The following is a 21,637-nucleotide window of genomic DNA, read 5'->3' as shown; positions in this document are numbered from 1 at the left end:
AATTTCATTCTTCATAGTATACTAGACCTCCAAAGCTGACTCCCTTAGTAGAATTTCAAGCTGTGGGATCTTAAATATGACTAGGTTATGAAACTGATTTTTAAAAATTCAAATGTGATATTTAACTCTCCATCATATATGTGTGTGTTATACATATATGCGTGTATATATGTGTATGTATATATATGTGTGTGTGCTATACATATATGTGTGTATATATGTGTGTGTGTGTGTGTATGTATATGGAAAGGCATTTAATAAAATAGCATGGAAATGAATTAGCAATAAAATATTCTCCCCACCCTGCTCCTCCATATACGTATACATAAACATATATCATGAATGCAAAGGGTGGGCACGTAGGGAACATACGTGAGTCGGTCAACAAGTATTTATTAAATGTTTACTGTGTGACCAGCACTATGCTAAATGCTAAGGATGCAAAGAAAAGAAAAAAACATAAATCTCTCGCCTGGAGGAGCTCACATTCTAACAAGGAGAGACAATATGCAAATAACTATGTCTGTACAAGATATATACAGAGCAAATGAAAGCTAATCTCAGAGGGAAGGCACTAGCAGTGGAAGGGCATGTGAAAGGCCTACAGAAGTAGCAGGTGGAGTTTGATCTGAGGACACCAGGGAAGCCCAGGAAAAGTGAGGAAGAGCATTCTAGGCTCATGAGAGCACATGGTCACAGCACAGAGGGCACACCAATAGGAAGTACATATCATCTGGGTGAGTATACAGAGGGGAAAGTCATGTCTCTCATACTGTGGGCCTACAAGTGTCTCCCAGTGATGTCATCATGCTGCCCTCTGGTTCTTGAACCATTAGTGATGCTTGTGACCACTGAGGCTGCACACTCAGCTGGGTGTAGCTCTGCTGGTCTTGTGGTAGATTCTCAGCATTTCACCTCAGCTGGGTGTAGCTTCCTGTTTTATATATCATACCATACAACACTAATCCTATTACTCCCTCCTCCTTTACCCATGCTATTTTTTTCTAAATAAGGTTTCCTCTTCCAGAGCCATATTCCAACTAAGGGTCATAAGTCACAGAGACACAGTGATTATAAGAAAACAAACATATATATGAGAACAAAAGCAGAAGCAGGTAGGTAGTACAGTGGAATAGAGTACTGGGCCTGAAGTCAGGAAGACCCAAGTTCAAATTCAGCCTCAGACACTGGCTGTGATCCTGAGCGAATCATGTAACTTGTGCCTGCCTCACTTTCTCCAACTGTAAAATGGGTGCACTAACACCTGTCTCTCAAAGTTGTTGTAAAGATTAAATAACATTTGTCAAGGGCTTTGCAAGCCTTAATGTGCAATGTGAATGCTAGTTCTTATCATTAGTATCCATGCTACCATCTTGAATTAGAATGTCTCATCCACTTTACTTGCTACTCATCCTTTATGCATTTGTGTACAGATAGCTGAACTGTGCAAAAACTACACTGAGGTTAGTAGCTTCATCTTCATATGTCAAAACGTTTAAAGCCACAAAGGACAGATTAAAATAATGAATTCTGATAGTTCTCAAGGAAGTTCCTGCAAAGTGCTGCTTTCTTATTTGATCCTTCATAACGGGCATAGCAGAGTCCGACTCTCATAGGCTCTGCACAGCATGGGTTCTCAAAGGCTAAGCCAGCAAGAGGAAATCACCAGCAGATTCTGTCAAACTAAAAAGGCTCTGAGTATATTCCTAGTAACATCCTTTAGGTCTATAATTCAAGGACTTGTCTTGCTAACATAAAAAAGGCCAAGAGTAATGAATCAGGGGTGGGGGTGGGGTGGGGGATAGCAAGACTGAAAGACCATCTACCATCTACTAAGGCTGAGAGAAGAGTTGTGCTCTGGGTCAGTCCAAATCCGAGAAATCACAGATTGTTAAGTATCAAGGACACAGTACAAGACTCTATTACCTGCATATTTTTCTTTGACAGATTCATCCATAGACCAGAAGCAATGATCATAAGCAAATACCTGTTAAATAATTAAATAAAAGCATGCATTAATAATGGAACCTTCAAGAAACGATCCCACATCATCAAAATGGGATCTGACTGCATAACAGCTAAAGGGGTCTCCATGGTTGAACGCTTAATATATAAGAATTATACCTTTGGAAGTAAAGGAAAATGTGTACTTTCTTGTTGAGAGGAAGCTAAGTGACCGAGGGGACAGAGTGTGGGGCCTGAGATCAGGGAGACTTGAGTTCAAATTCATTCTCAAACACTTACTAGCTGTGTCACTGTAAGGGCAAGTCACTTAGCCTCTCTCAGCTTCCGCTTTCTCATCTGTAAATCAAGGACAATATGAGCTTCCCAGGGTTGTTGTGAGTATCAAATGTGAAAGCACAGAAAACAAATTGTAAACTTTAAAGCACTACGGAAATGTGTTATTATTGTTTTGTTGGTATTAGTGTTATTATGCCAATCAACCTAGATTCCACACACTTTCAATATGATTGTGGCAGATCCAAACTGAGAACGCTACCTGGAAATGCCCTTGCGGAATGCCATCCTGCATTAACAACCATTAAAGAGCTCAAAGTGGATGGCCTGTATACATCTTCAGCTTCCCTCTTCCTAACTTCCCTCCTACTGTCAAGGGCATTGCCAGCCTCCCAGTCCCCCAACCTCCCAATCCTGCAACTCCTCACCCTCCTTCCCTCCCCCATCAAAGCAGGTGCCAAATCCTGTCACTCCTGTCTTTCCAACCTTTGTTCTCCACGCTCCCTTCTCTCCTCTTTTTTTTTTTTTTTTGCTGGACAATGAGGGTTAAGTGACTTGCCCAGGGTCACACAGCTAGTAAGTGTCAAGTGTCTGAGGCCGGATTTGAACTCAGGTCCTCCTGAATCCAGGGCCAGTGCTTTATCCACTGCACCACCTAGCTGTCCCCTCCTCTCCTCTTACACAGCAACCGCCCTATCACCTCCAACATCAAACATTAAACCCTCTGCTTGGCTTTTAAAGCCCTTTTAACCTGGCCCTCCTTGCTCTTCCAGTCTCCTTTGCACCTTGTCCTCCTCCACATACTCTGGAATCAGCGGGACTGGCTTCCTTGCTGTTTCTCATACCAGATACTCTGTTTCCCAAGTGCGGGGGGGGGGGGGGGGGGGGGGGGGTGTTCTCTGGCTGTCCCAGATGCCTGGACTGCTCTCCCTCCTCTTCTCCACCTCCTGACTTCCTTCAAGTCCCAGCTGAGATGCCACCTTCTTACAAGTAGCCTTTGCCAATCCTCCTTAATGCTAGTGCTGCTGTATCTCATTTGTACATAGCTGTTTGCACACTGTCTTCCCCTGTTAGACTGTAAGTTCCTTGAGAGCAGCCACTATCATTTACCGTTTTTTGTATCCCTAGCTCTTAACACCATGCTGGGCACATAGCAGGTGCTTAATAAATGCTAACTGACTTTCAGTAAAATTGGGGAGCACCTAATATAATGAGAAGTTTTCACTAACTGCCCATTCTACCTCTTCAACATCTCTCACATCAATCCCATTCTGTCCACTAACAACAAAGTCTCATGCTTCTTCAGGCCTTCCTCATCTATCATCTGGACTATTTTAATGGACTACATGACTGCCAGTCCAACCTTCGCATTTCTACCAAAGTAAGCCTTTCTGAGCACAGGTGATTTTTTTTTATCACATCAATCCTGAGCTCAAATTCTTCAGCCTCTACTTTCTCTAGCGCAGGAGTTCTTAACTTGGGGACCATGAACTTGTTTTTTTAAACATATTCTGACAACTGTAGCACAATAGACTGGGTTTCCTTTGCCTCCTATGGGGTGTTTAATAAATGATTGTTCGGTGTAACTGAATGATGCTCTATGGTGCCTTGAGTTAGATTGCCTAAATCCCCTAAGTGGGAAATGTTGATAGAGTAGAGCAGCAACTGTAATTGGGAAATAAATAAAAATATAATACAATATAGGTAATGTTAATATGTGGTTTCCTAAGTCACTATGGCCTGCGGGACTGTTTCTATTTGAGTCTGACACTCTTAGAATACAAGATGGCACACATCACAAGTTTTCCTAAGTGTTTATTGCCATACAGAATTGATGTCTTCCTGACTACTAGTTACAGACAAAAAGCCAAACAAGATTAAAAGAAATAAAGATACCAATTAAATAACTTTTCCTTCTAAACTTCAACTATTATCTATCACTGCTTAATTTTAATTCCTGTCTAAGTCTCATCTGAATACACACTGATCTATGCTTAGGACCCAAATCCTATTAACTTCAGAGTCTGGCATGGAGGCCCTTTACTCCCTGCTTAGAGTAATCAGAGAGATGACATTCAGTCACATTCCACACCCTCAGGCCCCTTGCTGGCCTTTCCCCCCCATCACATGCTTCTGATTCTAACTCCTCACTCACTCCTCTTTTCAGAAGTGAAGTTACTGATCTGGTACAAACAGCAACAGGGAATGCACTCGCCCCAGCTCTAGCTCCTTTTGCAAACTGCTACAGATGTCTTTGTGTCAGAGACGCCTTAAAGGAATTCACTCTTCCCCTTCAAAAACATTTAACAAAATAGAATACACACAAAGTTTAAAAAGAGAGTTACGTGGTGACTTTTTCATGTATTCACCTCCAAATACTACCCCAAAAGCTTGTCTGGCATCTCATCGTAGTCATTTTAATATCTATACATTGTTTCATATCTACATGGAACACATCATCTAGCTATGCTCTAAAGAAAAAAATGATAGAAAATAGAGGCCCCAAATCATCTACTTTAAGAAAACAGAGAACTATGAGGGCGGAGCTTCCAGATTCCTCAAGGAATTTAAAAGCCAGTCCAAGGGAACTATCTGGTTCATATCATACTTCAAAAATCCCCCAAGAAATGACCGACTTCTCTGGAATTCCTTCTATCTTTTAGGGATAAGACCAAGATCAAAATAAATCTCCTGACAACTGCTATGGGTTAGAAACAAACATTTATGAAGCACCTACTATGTACCAGGAACTGTGCTAAGCACTTTTGAAAATATTGTCTCATTTCATCCTCTTAGCAATCCTGGGAGATTGGTGCTCTTACTATCTACATTTTGAAGTTGAAAAAATTGAGGTAGCTAGGAAGCAAGTGGCTTGTTCAAGGTCAAACAGCTGGGAAGTGTTTGAGACCAGATCTCCAGACCTACCACTCTCTACCCACTGTGCCAACTACCTGCCTATAAAGGCCACCCTTGCTCTGTATCCATATGCTCAAAAGCCTCTAAAACCCCTCTGTAGCTTAGGGTGCCAATTAGAGAGTCTATAGTCGCCAGTTTTAACAGGCTGTGTAAGAAACTACAATGGCTGAGCCCATCAGCAGAAGGACACAGCACAAATAGAATTCATGCCTGTAGTTACTGGCAACAAGCCAGCAGTGATCAAAATACAAATACCAGCCTTTCCCAAACTGTCTAGTCCCTCATATGACAAGTAAGCAAGGATCACACATGTAGGCTGACAACACACATCACTCTTATGTCACTGGGCTTCTGCAGGGAAAGTATTCAAGAAAGTAAGAGCTATCGAGTACTTCAAAAACACCCAGAAAATTGCCTGGCAACTATCAAATGTAATCAATCCAAACATCTTACCTTTGGCTGGCTTCTGAAATTCCCAACAGAAGAGTGATCATTGGCACAAAAGAGAAAAGAGGGGAAAAAAATTAGTCAAGACAGTTTCTGATGGTTAAAGAGATTATAAACATTTGCAAAAATAAATTCATCAACAAGCATTTATGCAAATGTAGAAAATGACAAAAGCATCACCTTTAAGACAAACATTTCAACTTCCTCAAAGAAAATGACTGACTTAAAATAAATAATTTATTAGTCTCTAATAACCAGTGTTTGTGAGTATGAATAATCATCGAAGACTGGCAAAGCCAAAAATCTAAGGCATAAATCATAAAAAGGTTTAATTGTGTAACTTTTTTCACTCTTGAATATTCATCTCTCCATACATTTTAAGAAAACCAAGAATAATGCTTACTTTCCATCCTCAACTACCTCCCCACCTCCCCCCCCCCAACTCTGCAACATCGAAGGAATATTCAAAGCAAAGTGAGTGTTGTCCTTAGGACAAAGGTCTAAATGAAAGGGGCATTAAGCAGTTCATTGAGGAGATCCAGAGTCATTGCTAACTGGTCTCTCCCCACTCAGACTCTCTTTCTCTTTCCTACCTCCCCCTTGGCAGACAAAGTATAGGATCTGACCAAGGGCAGGATGGATCCTCCCTCCCGTTGATTAAAAGAGTTTAAAGAAAGGAAAAACTAAATGTAAATACCCTTTCTATTACTTATAAACCATCTCCCCAATAAAATAATAAAGAAAAGCTGGCGGTTAGATCCAATTAAATCTGCCACTGATTATTCTAATTCTGAATGAATCTGTCTACTTTAGCAAATGGGGGTGAAAATATTAAAGGTTCACCCAAATTTGTCAAGGTAACAGTAAGGCAGGATTCACCCAAGAGAATAGTTTCAATTTCACTCTTCCCCCAGCCCTGCCTCTGAGTTTCAGAATAGACAGGAGGAAAAGGAAAGATCCTTAAATATATTATACTAGGTCACTTAAGGAAAATAGAGGTGGAAGAATAGGAGACTCAAGAGGTAAAGAGAGAAAGAACAAGCTGGTTTTTTAACTGGTTTAGGTAGGATAAAGTGGTCTGGGATTGGCCAGTGAAGAGTCCTGTTCTTATTGGCATGCATGGTGTGTTCTGCCTGATGCAAACCCCACACAGACTTTAGAACATGCACAGGTATTGTTTCCAGACTACTTACCATGTGAAGAGGAGTCTTTTTGGTTGGCTGCTGAGCCAAAACCAAAATGCAGACAAAAGTCTTTTACTAGAGCAACTTTCACTTTCATTGCCACCTGACTGATTCCTGGGAGGAAAACTGTGCTGTAAATCTCTAGGTGGGAAGATTATCTCCCCACCCAGGCCAAAGTGTAGCCCATTGTTTTTTTACCTCTTTGGGTGAAGGACTATGAGACTAGGAGGGGACCTCTTGTGAGCTTCAAAAAGTCACAGAGAGCAGTCCACCAGAAGTCAGGTTGCTAGAGTACATGCCAGATTTTGGAGAAAATTTAGTCCTTTGAGGAACAATGTCCAAAATGAGCTTGATCCAGCAAGGGCAGCCAAAAGAGAATAACAGGGACTCATTTATCTGCTGTGCAGCATTCAGAAGCTGTCTGGGTGGGGCAAATGCTTTACAGCACTGATTTAAGTTTGACTCTCCAAGGTAGTATAGGACAGAGTATGCCTCTAGGTGTTGGGGGAAAGTGCTTTGTGATTTTTTGATATACTTCTCAGTAAATATTCCTTTGTAAAAGCTAACTCACATTGGCTAAGTGAAATTGGCACACTAAATCACGGGAGAATAGAAGATATAAGAGAAATAGTAACAAATGATATTGGGAAGACACCAGAATAGGAGTTCAAACTGACAGCATCAGAGAAAAATGTCCCCTCAAGGCTATCTCTAGAACAGTGAAGGGGAGAGGCAGCTAGAAGCCTTGCTCTGGGGGACTTGACAAATCAGTGCAAACGAGAATTGGGATAGGGATCCTCAAAAGATATGAAGGGCTACAAATGTAATTGAAAGACAAGAGGTGGAAGTAACTCTGCACCCCATACTTCCCACTTCCACCTCAGAAACCTGTACTAGCTCATCTCTACTTAGAATCAGAAACCTGACATTAAAAAAGAAAAATCCATAAATTTCTTGAAAGGTCAATTTAGGAGTCTCCCTCCTCCTAGAAAGGTCGCCTCTTCTCCAATGCCCCCCAACCACTAGCATTCTCACCTTCTTCTAATTATCTAGTATTATAATTATTTGCATACATCCTGTATACATACATACAGCCATAAAATATAATCTCCTTGAATGCAGAAATAGTTTCATTTTAATCTCTGTATTACAGTGCTTTACAAATAGAAGGCACTTAATAAGTGATTACTGAGTTGAATGTTTTAGAATTTCCTTACAGGAAAAGTTGTGAAATAAACACACACACACACATTTATAATCCCCCTTTCCACTAATCTTTATAATTTAAATTATATTCTCATCAGTTTCATATAATGATGTCTGTGGACCCACCTAATGGTGAAGATGGGACAAAGGAACCCAATACAGTTTCTTCTGGACTCATGATTCAATGATTCATACTGTTAGCAACTGCTTCTGCTACCAGTCACATTTCCCAAAACACTTCAAGTTCACTAATTTCCTCCATTCTGATTTTGTGACGGAAAAAAATCATGTGTTTCTCTGCTTCCAGATATAAATTTACTATTCACAGTATTTATATAATTGAAGATTCTGCCTCATTCATTTTCCTGGCAGAAAAAGTTTTGCTACTTAGAATATTTTGAGGACAGTTGAAATAAAACTGCCTTGCACAGGGTGAAGATTATTCATTCTTCCCACAGGGATGTTATATAGTAGGCTCAGAAACCATAATCAAATGTCAAACTTAGATGAACACACTGCCCTGAATTCATAGCATAGTAATGAGAACTAAAACAGACCAGTAAATTAATTACACAGCTAACTTTCCAGCTTGGGATTCTTATGACTATACAAGTGAAGCTCAAATAACTTCTATAGCCACAAGAAACCAAAAGATGTAATTACAGCTCTTTCAAACCCCGCCCTCAACCCAAGAGTACAGCTATCCTCCAATACAATAATACTTCACTTATTTGGGGGTCGTGTACATAATAACCTCACTTACCTGGAACAGACTCAAGCAACAGAGTATATAGTGTATGGAAAAGAGCATTGGATTTTAAATCAGAGGAGCTGGTTTGCATCTTGTATCTGCTATTTACTACCTGCATGTTTGGGGGCAAATTATTTATCCTCTTTAGCCCTCAGTTTCCTCACCTGTAAAAAAAAGGAAGATGATGCCTAAGAGCTCTTCCAGCTCTAAATCCTTAGATCCTAAGCCTCTAAATAGCCCAAACATGGAGAAAATCCTTGCACTCTCACCACCTGAGAACCCTGTACAATCTAGTTCCAACCTCTGTGGTCCAGCTTTCTCTCCCACTACTCCCTTCCTACACTTTAAATTCCTGACAAACTAGCCGACTTCCTCTCCCTCATTAATGCCCAGCCCTCTCCTCTTTCATGACTTTGCTCATGTAATCCTCCATGCCTGGAATAGACCTCTCCATCACCTTTTTCCATCTGATGAAGCCATATCTTCCTTCAAGTCCCAACATATGCTACATCTATCACATCACCAAAGCTAGTCCGGGCCAGAGTGATCTTGGCTGTGCTTTTACAGCAGAGTTCACCTTTGCTCTTGTCACATTTGATCAAAATCCATATAAGATGATCTCAAATGACTTAAGAGATGGCAAGGACCCTAAAGATCACCTAGTACAAAGCCTGAATTTTACAACAAAAGAAAATGAGACTCAGAGAAATGAAAGGATTTGCCCAAAGGTCACACACCTAGTGAGTTATCAGAGCCAAGACTTGAATTCAACTCCTCTGATTCGAAATTATAAACAGATTTATAAACCTTTAAGGACATGGACCACATGTTACATTTTCAATCTGTGTCTCCCCAGTACCTAGCTAGTGCACTGCACACAGCAGGTACTGAATTAATATTTTCTGAATTGAAATGTCTCATTTTAATGTAATTCTAACAGGCATGGAAATCTGTTTGACCAGCCCAGCACAGATTAAAAGCAAAAAATGTAGGGGAAGATGGTACTTGCTAAAATCATTAAAAAGTAACTGTGACCACCTAACATGAAAAATGGTGACAGAAAAGTTTTAAAGAGCAGGGCATCCCAGGAGTGATTGTATCCAAACAAAGAAAAAAGGTTAGTAACTCAAGTTCACAAGAATCTTTAGTTATCAAAAAGAAACAAAAGGCAGAAAATTGAAAGAGAAGAGAAGACAAGAGAAGACAAGAGAGAAGAGAAAGAAGAGAAGATTGGGTATGTCATATACTCTAAGAAGTCAGGAAAGGAATATATATACATATATATTTGTATTAGTGTTTAATACATATTATTCACATCAAATAAGGTTTATAAAAATGTTCTACTTAAATAATAAAATTATTTCAAAATTTTATTTATGTTTATATATCTATATCTATACATATATATATATATACATACACACACCCCCCAAAAGGTTATAATCTAGTAAAATTATTTATAAAGCTATCTATATTAAACAGAATTGTCTAATTCTTTTTTTTTTAAGTGTTTTAAAGTCCTTTATTTGGGCAGGGCCTGGTCACAAGCTGCCCTCAGGGGGACAAGTGTCATCCCACAGCTTTGGGGTCTTGAAACCCAAGCCCTTTTCACCCCCACCATCCCCACCAATGTGCCTGAGGGGCGGGAGCTTCACTTCTGGCCCTTCAGGTAGTTCCAGCCTTCATGACTGTATGCCTGGGTCGTTGAGGGAGCAGTGGACAGTGAAAACATCAAGCTGTTGATGCCTGAGTTCCAGCTCTCTTGGAGGTTAACGTTGAATTGTGGAGTGGATGGGAGCTCCAGCCGGATGCCCATGTGCTTCGAAAGTAAGTCTGAGTAATGGCTGAAGGCAACTGGGATTGTCTCCTGTGCCCTTCGTAGTATAGCCTGACCCTGGCAACTCAACTCCAGCAGTCCCTGATCATAAACGAAGTATACAGACCTACCAGCCAAGCTGGCCTTAATGCAAAACCCTAACAGGGGCCACAGGTGGGTAGCCATGGTCACCGAGCTCTGCTGCAACACAAGGACACGGAGCTCTACCCGCCACTGGCAACCACCACGTCCCGGCTGCACCCGGGGCGGGCCTAATAAATTTTTAATGATTAATAATAGTGTTAAACACAACTAATTAAACTTATTTTACAACTATTATACTGAAATAATTATCAATGCATAACATGGTCTAGCACTTTTCAGTCATGCCCTTCATGTCTCTATCAAGATTTACTGTTTATCCATTTTCTTTCATTTTTCTTCTTATATATTATCATTTGTGTGTTCAGCTTCTACTCTTTTTACTTTGCAATTATTTCAAAAAGGTCCTTCCAGGTTTCTACTTCTTTACTTGTCTGTTTTAATACCATTCTCCTATTGTTGGGCATTTCCACTGATTCCAGTTTTGTTTTGGTTTTTCATTATAAATAAGGCTGCTACAGAAATCTTTGAAGAGACAGTTGTTTTTTTAATTACAAGATATATTCATGACAAGATAATTACTAATTCAAAGAGTATGACAATTTAAAAAAACTTTTACAACACATTACCAGAATCCATCCTTCAACAAGCATGTATTATGTTAAGCCAAGCAGTGTGCTGGGTGCTGGGTGCTAGGTGCTAGAAAAACAAAACCAAATGTCAAACAATTCCTGTCCTTAAGGAGCTTACAAATGAGAACTATCCAAGGAACAAAAAATATATAGCAGCTTGCTAGATACAAAATAGACGCAAGATATTTTTTGGTGAAGACACAAGCAGCTAAGAGGATCTGGCAGGGCTTCATGTGGGAAGGCTGTGTTTAATCCTGAGCCTTGGACGATATTGAGGGATTCTAAGCGGTTCTACAAACTGGCAATTCCACAAGCAATGAATGAGAGTACCGACTTCTCCAAAACACCAGTATTGAGTTTCCAAGATTTTGATTATTTTAACTATTTTAACAATTTATTGGAGGTAAGGGGGTACCCAAAAGATTTATTTTAATATGCTTCTCTTTATTACTGAGGCTGAGAACTGTTTCAAGTCATTATTAACACATTTTATTGCTTCATATAAAAACCACCTGTTTGACATCCTTCAGCCATTCATCCATTATCCATCACCAAGTTACCTTTGTAAATTTCTAATAGTACTTTATATACTTGAAATTTCAGGTCCTATTCCAATTCATTTCTATTTCAAAATGATAAAAGTTTTCTAGAAGAATGGCAGAAATAGATCAAATCTCTAACACATAGTGACTGCCAAGCAGTGAGGATACAAATAAAAAAAAAGGAAACAATCCTTGCCCTCCAGGGGCCTTTGTTTTAATGGGGGAGACAACACAGATGAGGAAGGAGTGGCCAAGGAAGGGAGTTCTGGACTGGAGAGTCACAAAGATGGTGAGTGAAATAATAATGGGGCAGTCTACTAACATGCTTTCCCAGAGGAAATGCTTAAGTAGATTTCAATATAGTTCTCTGGACAAGAGGTAAAGAAAGGTGACAGAGAGGAAAAAGAGAGAAGGAATTCTGGCAGAAAATGGCTGGTGTGAAAACGAGTAGACTCGGTCCCAAGGAGACCAGTGCTCGGTGGCTTAGCTCCCCACATCCATGGTCTCTGATAGCCTGGTTTGGAGGGTGGTAGAGCAGCAGTGGCAACAAATGACCAATAGCAACATCCTCACCTAAAAAAACCTCACACATTTAACTGATGCTTTTTGTCTTAACAAAACTCTCCCGCCCCAACCTGAGCCCTTCTTTGTGACAAAGGGAAATATTTAAACCCACCTCACCATTTGGCAAATTGGTAAAAATGGTCCAAAACGGGGATCATCAATATTAGAAGCACTGGACAAAGATGGAGAGGTATGCTGTCAGTGGGGCTATGAATCAGTCCATACATGCTGGGAAGCGTTGTGAGAAGGAAGGAACTGAAATGCCTTTGACACAGATTCTCCAACTAGTTATATATCCCAAAGGTATCCATGACAAAAAAGACCCACAAAATGTTATACAGCATGTTTTGTAAAAAGTAAAGAACTGGAAACACAGGCTGGCAAGTCAGATCTAAAATTCTACCTTCTATGGGAAATCTGACTGATCCCTCTTAAGTCCAGTGCCTTCCCTCTGTTATTTCTTATCCTGTATGTAGCATGCTTGTACGTAGCTGTTTGCATGCTTTCTCTCTTATGAGATTATGAGCTGCTTGACAACAGGGACTATCTTTTCCCTTTCTTTGTATGCTTGGCATGCTTAGCACAATGCCTCACACATAGTAGGCCCTTAATAAGTGTTTATGATTGGCCAACTGGAAAATGTTGGAGTGGCAAGAAGCTTACAAAGTGGCCAGGAATTTCAAGGAATATTTGAGAATATATGGTTACCAGAGCAAAGAATATCATAAAAAGAATTTATGATTACAAAAGATGTGCTGGTCATGTGGCAAGAGCAAGGAATAGCCACGGATAACACGTGGATATTTGCCAGTACATGGACAACAGCTAGAAGTATTGACATGTATTGGGGTGGGTGGGTGGGTGAGGAACTTTTATCACTTTAGGGAGCATTCAGGGGGATGAGGAAGTTTCTTGTAGAAGGCAGGATTTTAGCTGGAAGTTGAAGGATGCCAGGAGATAAAAATGAAAAGGTAGGGAACTCCAGGCATGGGGGAAAGCCCATAAAAATTCCAAGATGGGAGATTGGAGTGTGTTGTACAAGAAACAGCAAGGAGGCCAATGTCACCTGGACCGCAGAGTATGTTAAGAGGAGTAAGGTGGAAGAGGATTAGAAAGAGAGGAAAAAGTGGGGCAGCTAGGTGGCGCAGTGGATAGAGCACCGGCCCTGGAGTCAGGAGGACCTGAGTTCTAATCCGGCCTCAGACACTCAACACTTACTAGCTGTGTGACCCTGGGCAAGTCACTTAACCCCAATTGCCTCACTAAAAAAAAAAAAAAAAGAGAGGAAAAAGTCCTTGAGAATATGATCAGGGTATCAGTTATCAGTGGAATGCCCTTGTGCTAGGGAAGCCCTCTTGGTCAAGGAGCTTCAATACTATTCACAAATCAAATCAAAATGACAAAATTCACTTTGAATTTAAATCTGGGAACTGACAAGAGTTATACAAGATTTTTTGCCAAAGGAATCTCACAGTAGATATGTGCTTTCATAATATTCCCATGTAAGCCATCTCTCAAACCAATATAAAATATTATCACTTATTTTTGATTTTTGTAAATATTTCAAACTTTCACATTTGAATGCTACTGGGATTTTAACAGTCAGAGCTGTCAGTTTCAGCTGTCAGTTTCAAAAGGATGGCCTACTCTCACCCACGCTAAGATGAATGTATACATCACAAAGAGCTTATTCTGATACACCCATAATACGTAATTGTATTGCTATTGCTTTTCCCTACTCAGCAGGCAGTACCAGTAACTGAGCTATGATATGCATCATTACTAATATTTTAGCTCCCTAACTGCCCCCACACAAACTCTTTACCCATTAAAAAAAAAAGCTAGCCAAACTGAAAACTAGGCTTATATTAGAGACAGAATTTACTCATCTATTATCTCCTAGTCAACTATTTTCACATAAAGTCAGCACTAAAATTTCCTAATGTCATTACTTACTACACATCTAGGATTCTGTAGTTCGACTACAAGTTTTTAAGTTTAAGAAAAACATTGGCACTAAAAACATCTGGGCACAGAAAACAGTCCCCAGGACAAAAGTGTGGAAATCATACAATTAATAGAACTGGGAATGTTTCTGCTGGAGAAAGAAGTCTCCTGATTTTGAGAAGACATGATAGATGTCTTCAAATATCGGAAAGGCTGTCACATAGAAAATATTATAGATAAAAAAGAAATAGCCATCAGCCATCACGGGCTCCCTCTTCTAACCTCTTATCATCCCCAATTCTCCCATTCTTTACTCTAGTTTATAAACTGGGCCTTCTCTTCAAAGCCAACTCCTCTACCTGGATCCTCAGTTTGGACCCCTCCTGTCTCCTCCAGATACCCCAGCATTCATTCCCCAAACCCTCCCCATCTACTACTGAATACAAACATGCTCAGGTTTTCTCTGTCCTTGAAAAACACTTGACCATGCTATTATTCCCTCGAGCTACTGTTGCACATCTCTCCCATTCACAGTCAAGCTCCTAGAAAAATCTATCTATATTTATTGCCTTCACTTCTCAAACAACAGCAGTCTAGCTTCCAACCTTATTACTTATCTGAAAGGGATGTTCCAAAGTTATTGATCATCAACCAATAGGCAAGTTCAAGAGCCTTTTTTCAGTTCTCGTCCTTTTATTTTTGAACTGATTAATTAATTAATTTTTATTTAATTAGTTTATTGCAAGCCAATTGGGGCTCATTAGCCTTGGCAGGCAACCCACCTAGGGGAAGGAAACCCTGATTTTAAACCTCCACTGCCTTGCGGCTATGCCCATATATGGGAAAGGCTTCGGAAGTTAACCCCGAGGAAAAATCAGGAGTCGGAGTCCCTTAGGCAGTTGGATGTTGGACATCACATCCCTCTGGCAACTCCTGCAGTGGCACTGGTGCCAAACTGTATTGGCTCTGCCTCTCCTTTGGATCCACCAATGTCGAGGAGAGGGCAAACCTGCTGCATGGGCAACAGCTTGTTTTCCAATTGATCTGCCCAGGCCAGCACCCTGGAGAGGATACTGCAGCTACTCCTCAGGGGGTAGATACAACACGGGATGCAGCAGTTACCAGTCACTCAGGAGCTGCAGCTCCCTTATGGGACTGCACAGCCACACTGCCGCCTGTGGCTCTTCAAGGAGCTGATCCATGGTCGTCTGCGACTGGTCCTGATTCCAGGGCCGGTGCTCCATCCACTGCACCATCTAGCTACCCCCTTCTCATCCTTTTAGAAGTGGCATTAGACACTGCTGACTACCCCTCCTGCTGGATATTCTCTCCTCTAAGAGTTTATAACATTGTTCTCTCATCTTCAGTTTCTACCTATCAATCAGCTCATTCCTCCTCAGTCTCTTTTGCTATATCAACACCCATATCATAGAGTCATAGATACAGAGGTAGAAGAGACTTCAGAAGCAATCATTTTATTGTTGTTGTTGTTGTTTTTTTAGTGAGGCAACTGGGGTTAAGTGACTTGCCCAGGGTCACACAGCTAGTAAGTGTTAAGTGTCTGAGGCCGGATTTGAACTCAGGTACTCCCGAATCCAGGGCCAGTGCTCTATCTACTGCGCCACCTAGCTGCCCCAGAAGCAATCATTTTATAAGTGGGGAGAAGAGGACACCAAGCTATGATGTGTTCAAAGTCAGATAGGTAGCAAACATCAGAGGAAGCATGTGAACCCAGATCCCCTGAATCAAGTCAGCGCTGCTCCTTTAGCCCCTTGAAGGGGAATTTATCCCAAGCCCCTGCCCTAGGCCCTCTTCTAATCTCTCTTATGCTCTTTTTTGTCTGATCATCTCACCTGGGTCTAATTATATCTCTAAGCAGATGAGTCAGATTTATGTTCTACTTTATAACACCCAAGTAAATAGAATCACATATATCTTTCATGTTTGTAGCAGGACTCAATTGCCCCTAAGAATTCTTTCCTATAAAATCATTTAGAATGACTTGTGGCAAAAGTAAAAAGAGCATATATGAACACTGGAAACCATGAAAAACAGTTCAATATAAACTCTACAGGATAATAAAACCAATAGCAATCATTTATAAAGTAAGGCAGAAAATGTCACTACGTCCAGGAAATATTCCAAACAGAGCTGATGGTTACCTAACTTTCTACCAATAGAAAACTATTATTTCTGACAATTCACTTTAAAAATATGAAGCAAAGAAACTTTTTTAGCTTTTACAATAATTGCTGAGGTCAATTCTATTTAATTTACCATTCAAAAGTAATGTTTTAAATTAAGGCAATTATCTCTAAAAAAAAAGTAATCCCCTTTTTACAAATGGACTGTGTTGCAAAAGTTCTTTTGTAAATGTGTTTACAAATTAGAACACATTTTTGTACATACAAATGTTATAAGTAGTAGCAAGATTTCCATAAAAGGCCTCAAAAGTCCACTTAACTGTCTTCTCCACCAAAATATAAGATCTTGAGGGCATGGCTACTTTTGCCCTTTTTTTGTATCTCCATCCTTAATACCTTGCACATAGTAAGCTTACTTAATAAACTTATTAAATTTAATAAAATTAATCAACTAAAGGAGTCAAATCAGTAGAGCACAATAAGCTAACACACTAGTTCTATTAAATAGCTCACAGCTCTTAAAATGTCCTTAAGCACAATTTATACATAATACATATACATACATGAAAGGAAGAGGAATAAGGAAAAAAACGAGGTCAAAGGTACCCAAAAGCATCTTCATTCATTGTTGTTTGTTTGCTCATTGGGTCCGCCTTGTAGGGTTAATGCTTGCCCCATTTTTATATTTATTTGTTTACATTTTTATAATAAGTTTGTAATTTTGAAAAAAATTAAATCATTCTCTGGTTAACCCATGGCATGTTTTTTTAATCTCTGAAAAGGTGGAGAAAGGGATAGGAGAAAAGAAGGCATGTCTTTGGGTTTCTAAAATAATTCCCCCCCAAAATAATAAAATAAAACAAAATAAATGCACCTTTAAAAAAAACAACACTTTAGGTGAGTTTGACTAAATTCTCAAGTTCCCTGAGAGGAATAGATTTCCTACTTTCCCTCAACCTATATTAATAAGATCCCAGATAAAACACAGAGATGCATGTCAGCAAAGGCAATGACTCCCCGCTGCTCAGAGATAACCACAAGACAAGGATGAGGTTAATGGGTGGCATATAATTAGGGTGACTAATTTTTCCAGCAATTTTGGAACATGGACTTGTATGCTGCCACACAAAGACTACAGTAAATTTCCAAAGCTCTCTACCAGTTCATTCTTCCCTTATTTTCTCCTTCTCTCCTTACCAATCTTGGCCCACTTTGGTTTTCTTCTTTCACAACAGAATTCTGATTCTTTTTCTAGATAGCTATACTTTGGCTTCGTGCCTCGAATGAACCCAAGCCACAAACCCCCAGGAGAACTAAGTGGCAAAGAGACTCATAAGTATTGTCCCATCTGTCAGCGAGAGAGAGAGAGAGAGAGAGAGAGAGAGAGAAGAAATGACTACGCTAATCATTCTAAGATCATAGGATCATGTCTAAGATGAGTAAACTGAGTCCCAGAAAGGTTAGGTCACTGACTTACCCAAGGTCAAATAAGTACTAAGTGTCAGAACTAGGATTAAACCTAAGTCCTCTAACATCAAAGACACTTTGCCATGTTCCTCCCAATAATTATCTTTTCAAAGAATTCTCTTCTCCAGGAGAGAATATTAAAAGGACCAGAAGGAGAACACTGGATATGAAATGAGGCCACAAGGATGAAGCAAGTCATTTTTCTCTTGTACCCCTAGGATAACTAGCTCTATCCTGTCCTCTCCCAACAAAACAAGCTGATTAGCATTTATTAAGCACCTATTTTCCAGGTTCTGTGGACAGAAAGAAAATGGTCCCTGCTCTCAAGGAGTTCATAGTTTAACAAGGGGGAGATAACACATAAACTATGTACAAATTATATACAGACAGGGTAAATTAGAGATAATCTCCAAGAAAAGGCACTAAGATTAAGGAGGACCTGGAAAGGTTTCTTGAAGAGGAGGCTTTAGCCGATACTTGAAGAGAAGCCAGAGAAGCCAAGATGTGACCATAAGGAGGCAGCCAGTGAAAATTTCCTCAGCTGAGGAAGTGTCTTGTTTGAGGACACTGGTGTCACTAGGTGTCAGACAACGTGGAGGGGACTAAGGTGTGTGAAGACTTGGAAGATAGGAAGGGGCCAGGTTACGAAGGGCTTTAAAAGGCAGGACTTTATATCTGATCTGGAGATAACAGGGCACCAGTGCAATTTACTGAACAGGAGATGACATAGTCATTGACCAGACCTGCACTTTAGGAAGATCAATTTGACAGCTGGAGAATGAATGGGAGTTGGGGGAGACTTGAGACAGGGAAACCAACCAGCAGGAAACAGAAGAAAATGTATTTTAAAAAAAGAATTATCATTCCATTTAATTTTAATGATCTTGAACGGCAAAACAAAATTTATAAGGTAAGAGTTGTAAATTAATACTTCAAGCACAAATTTGTAGGCAAATACCAGTATGGAAACTCTACATACCACTGCAGATTAGTCAGAGATAAATCCTCAGTAGTTCCTTAGGCACACAGAGATTAAATAACTTGCCCAAGGTCACACAGTGTCAGAAGATAAAGTCTGAACCCAGGTCTTCCTAACTCCCAAGCCTAGCAGCATTCTATCTATTACATCGTGCTGCCTCATGAGTTAAAAAATTTTCCTAAATTTTCATGTCACGCCTAAGAATGGAATAACAATATTATTATGCCTTCTTCTAGAATACCAAATCTTCATTACTTTATTCTTGTTCTTGGACCTGTCCTAATAAACTACTTGCTTTCTTACTGTCCTCTCTCTAGAGGCAGCTTGGTGGTTCAGTGGACAGAGTGCTGGGTCTGGATTCAGAAAGATCTGAGTTCAGATTCAGCCTTAGAGACTTACTAGCTGTATGATCCTGGGTAAGTCATTTAACCTCTGGTCTGCTACAATCTCCTCAACTGCAAAATGGGAATAATACCACTAACCTCACAGGGTTGTTGTGAGGATGAAGTGAGATATTTGTAAGGCACTTAGAATGAAGCCTAGCTCAATAAATACCTGTTCTCCCCTTCCACCCTCTCTAAATCTTCTGTGGACTACTTTACGATAATCAGACCATTTAAAATCATGCCATCACTTGCTAATATTTCCACTTGTTTCTATGTTGCTCAAGGGCACAGCTTTGATCATGGCATTCCTCAGTGGCTTCTGGGATTGGGGGCCCAGAGGTACCAAACGAGATACATTTGGAGACATAGCCAATATACTGCCTTGTTTTTCCTGACTGTATTTAACCATTTAGAAGAGAGGAATTTTATTTCAGTGTGGTGGTGGGAAGAGATGGAACGGGACGGGAATTTGGGGCTAGTAATAGTGAAGCAAATAAACAGTTGAAGGAACATTTGAAAATACTCAGAACAACAGGGGAAAGTTCAGAAGGGGACATAGCCCAGCAGGGTAGTTTTGTTACTATCCTGTTAAATTTAATAAACACTTTAAAACAACAAACTATGTAACAAGAAGCTCACGGCTTCATATACAGATGTCATTTCTTGTTCTCTGTGTGCTTAAATATCAATGTTTGTTTAATATATAACAAAAATTAAAACTTAAATTAAAAAATATAAAAGCAGGCTGACTCCAAGTAGCCTCATACACCGTGTCATGTTCATGGAAACAATACTCTTTATTCCCTAATATGGTGTTTATCTCTTTTCCCAAGTGCATAAGAATCACTAAGTTAGCACTATGCTTTTAGACCGGAAGAGTATTGTGGGGTAGCAATGGAGTAGAATGATTACTGGGTTCTAGTACCAACTCTGCCTTGTCACTAATTAGTTGTGGGACACCAAACAAGTCACAGCCATCCTGGGCTCCTTTCAGTTTTAAGTTCCTGTGTCTCATTAATAACAATAATTCATCACCTATGCCTTTTCAGAGTTTGGGGAGGAGGCATAACACTGAATGTAACAGCTGGCTGCTATAGTCAATATGCTGATCAGTTTTGTTAATTTGTTTTTCTCTTCTTTTCCCCCTCCAAAAAAAAAATCCTTTGTTATAGGGAATGGCTCTCTGAGAGAGGAGAGGAAGATAAATACAGAGAGAAATCTATGTGATGTAAAAACAAAAGATATCAATAAAATATATTTTTAAAATAAAGAGTTCATATTTATATAGCACATTTAGAGTTAACAAAGTGCTTTCCTCACAAAGAGCTAGCTAGTGCAAATATTGTTGCCATTTCACAGATGAAGAAAGTGAGGCAAAGAGAGGAAAAGTGACTTGTTCTGGGTCACCTGATGAATTATGATCAGAGCTAAGCCTGGAGTCCGGCTCTTCCAGGTCTAGTTCCATTACGTGAAGTTGCCTGTCCATTGCTCCTGTGTTCACTGATGCTTTAAATAACAGACAATGCTTTTCATTATTCAGGTCCCTTCTAGATCTAAGATTTTGATTCTAAGGCATTCAAAGTAATCAAATCTAATGCCTCATTACACTGAAAATACCCATGGAAAATCCTTAGGCAAAGCAGGAAATTACCGCATGGGTAGAGACAAGAAGGTAAGACTAGGAATGGAAGAGATCTGTCAAACAGCTGCAATGATTGCACACTCCCTCCGGTTCTTCCCCCAGTAATGAGAAATTGACATAGACAAAATCCAAGTATACCAGTGCCCCACAGGAGACCACCCCACTTGCAAAGGAGAGGGAGATTTTTTTCTTCAACTGGCAAAAACACAGCCGTGTTTAAGTTAGCATCAAATATTCACAGGCTGACAAGGACATGACGGCACACAATAGTTTAATTCTGCTTTTTGGAGAGGGCAGAAGGATATTCAAAAGACCTTCATGGGGCTGACCTCTACAAGGAACCCCATCACCACAGGGCTGTAATGCAGCCTAGCTCATATTACTTATCTTCAAGCAGAAAGGTTCTAACTACATCTAGTCCTAATTCCTGATAAGGGCCTAGACAAATGGTTCCTTTTTACTAAGAAACTTGGGGATAATTAAACATAATTTTTTTAAAAAAGCATTTTTAAGCACCTCCTATGTGAAGGCATAGTGCTAGCTAAGCCAGGGAGACACAAGAATAAAAAGACAACAGCCCTTACCCTCAAGGAGCTTACATTCTACTGGCATAAGTTAGTAACTATGAGTGATTTCAAGTTCAACAAAAATTCCTTGGAAATAATTAACAATAT

The 21,637-nt window shown here is 39.9% G+C and overlaps 2 protein-coding genes across 2 annotated transcripts in view; both read right to left on the bottom strand.

Annotated features, from left to right (window-relative positions):
• The window catches only part of KIF13B (kinesin family member 13B), a 269,721-nt gene that overhangs the window by 181,967 nt on the left and 66,117 nt on the right, over positions 1–21,637 (bottom strand). Inside the window, 2 exon segments of the mRNA XM_043988280.1 lie at positions 1,927–1,987; positions 5,608–5,620. Of these exon segments, the coding sequence (XP_043844215.1) occupies positions 1,927–1,987; positions 5,608–5,620 (74 nt within the window).
• LOC122743371 (MICOS complex subunit MIC13-like) lies at positions 10,394–10,744 on the bottom strand. The gene has a single exon (XM_043988279.1). The coding sequence runs from the start codon at positions 10,742–10,744 to the stop codon at positions 10,394–10,396; it is 351 nt and encodes a 116-aa protein (XP_043844214.1).

This window comes from Dromiciops gliroides, chromosome 2, assembly GCF_019393635.1.
Source record: "Dromiciops gliroides isolate mDroGli1 chromosome 2, mDroGli1.pri, whole genome shotgun sequence".
NCBI lineage: Eukaryota > Metazoa > Chordata > Mammalia > Microbiotheria > Microbiotheriidae > Dromiciops > Dromiciops gliroides.
Note: the sequence above shows the minus strand (reverse complement) of the source record. Positions and strands in the feature narration are given on the sequence as shown.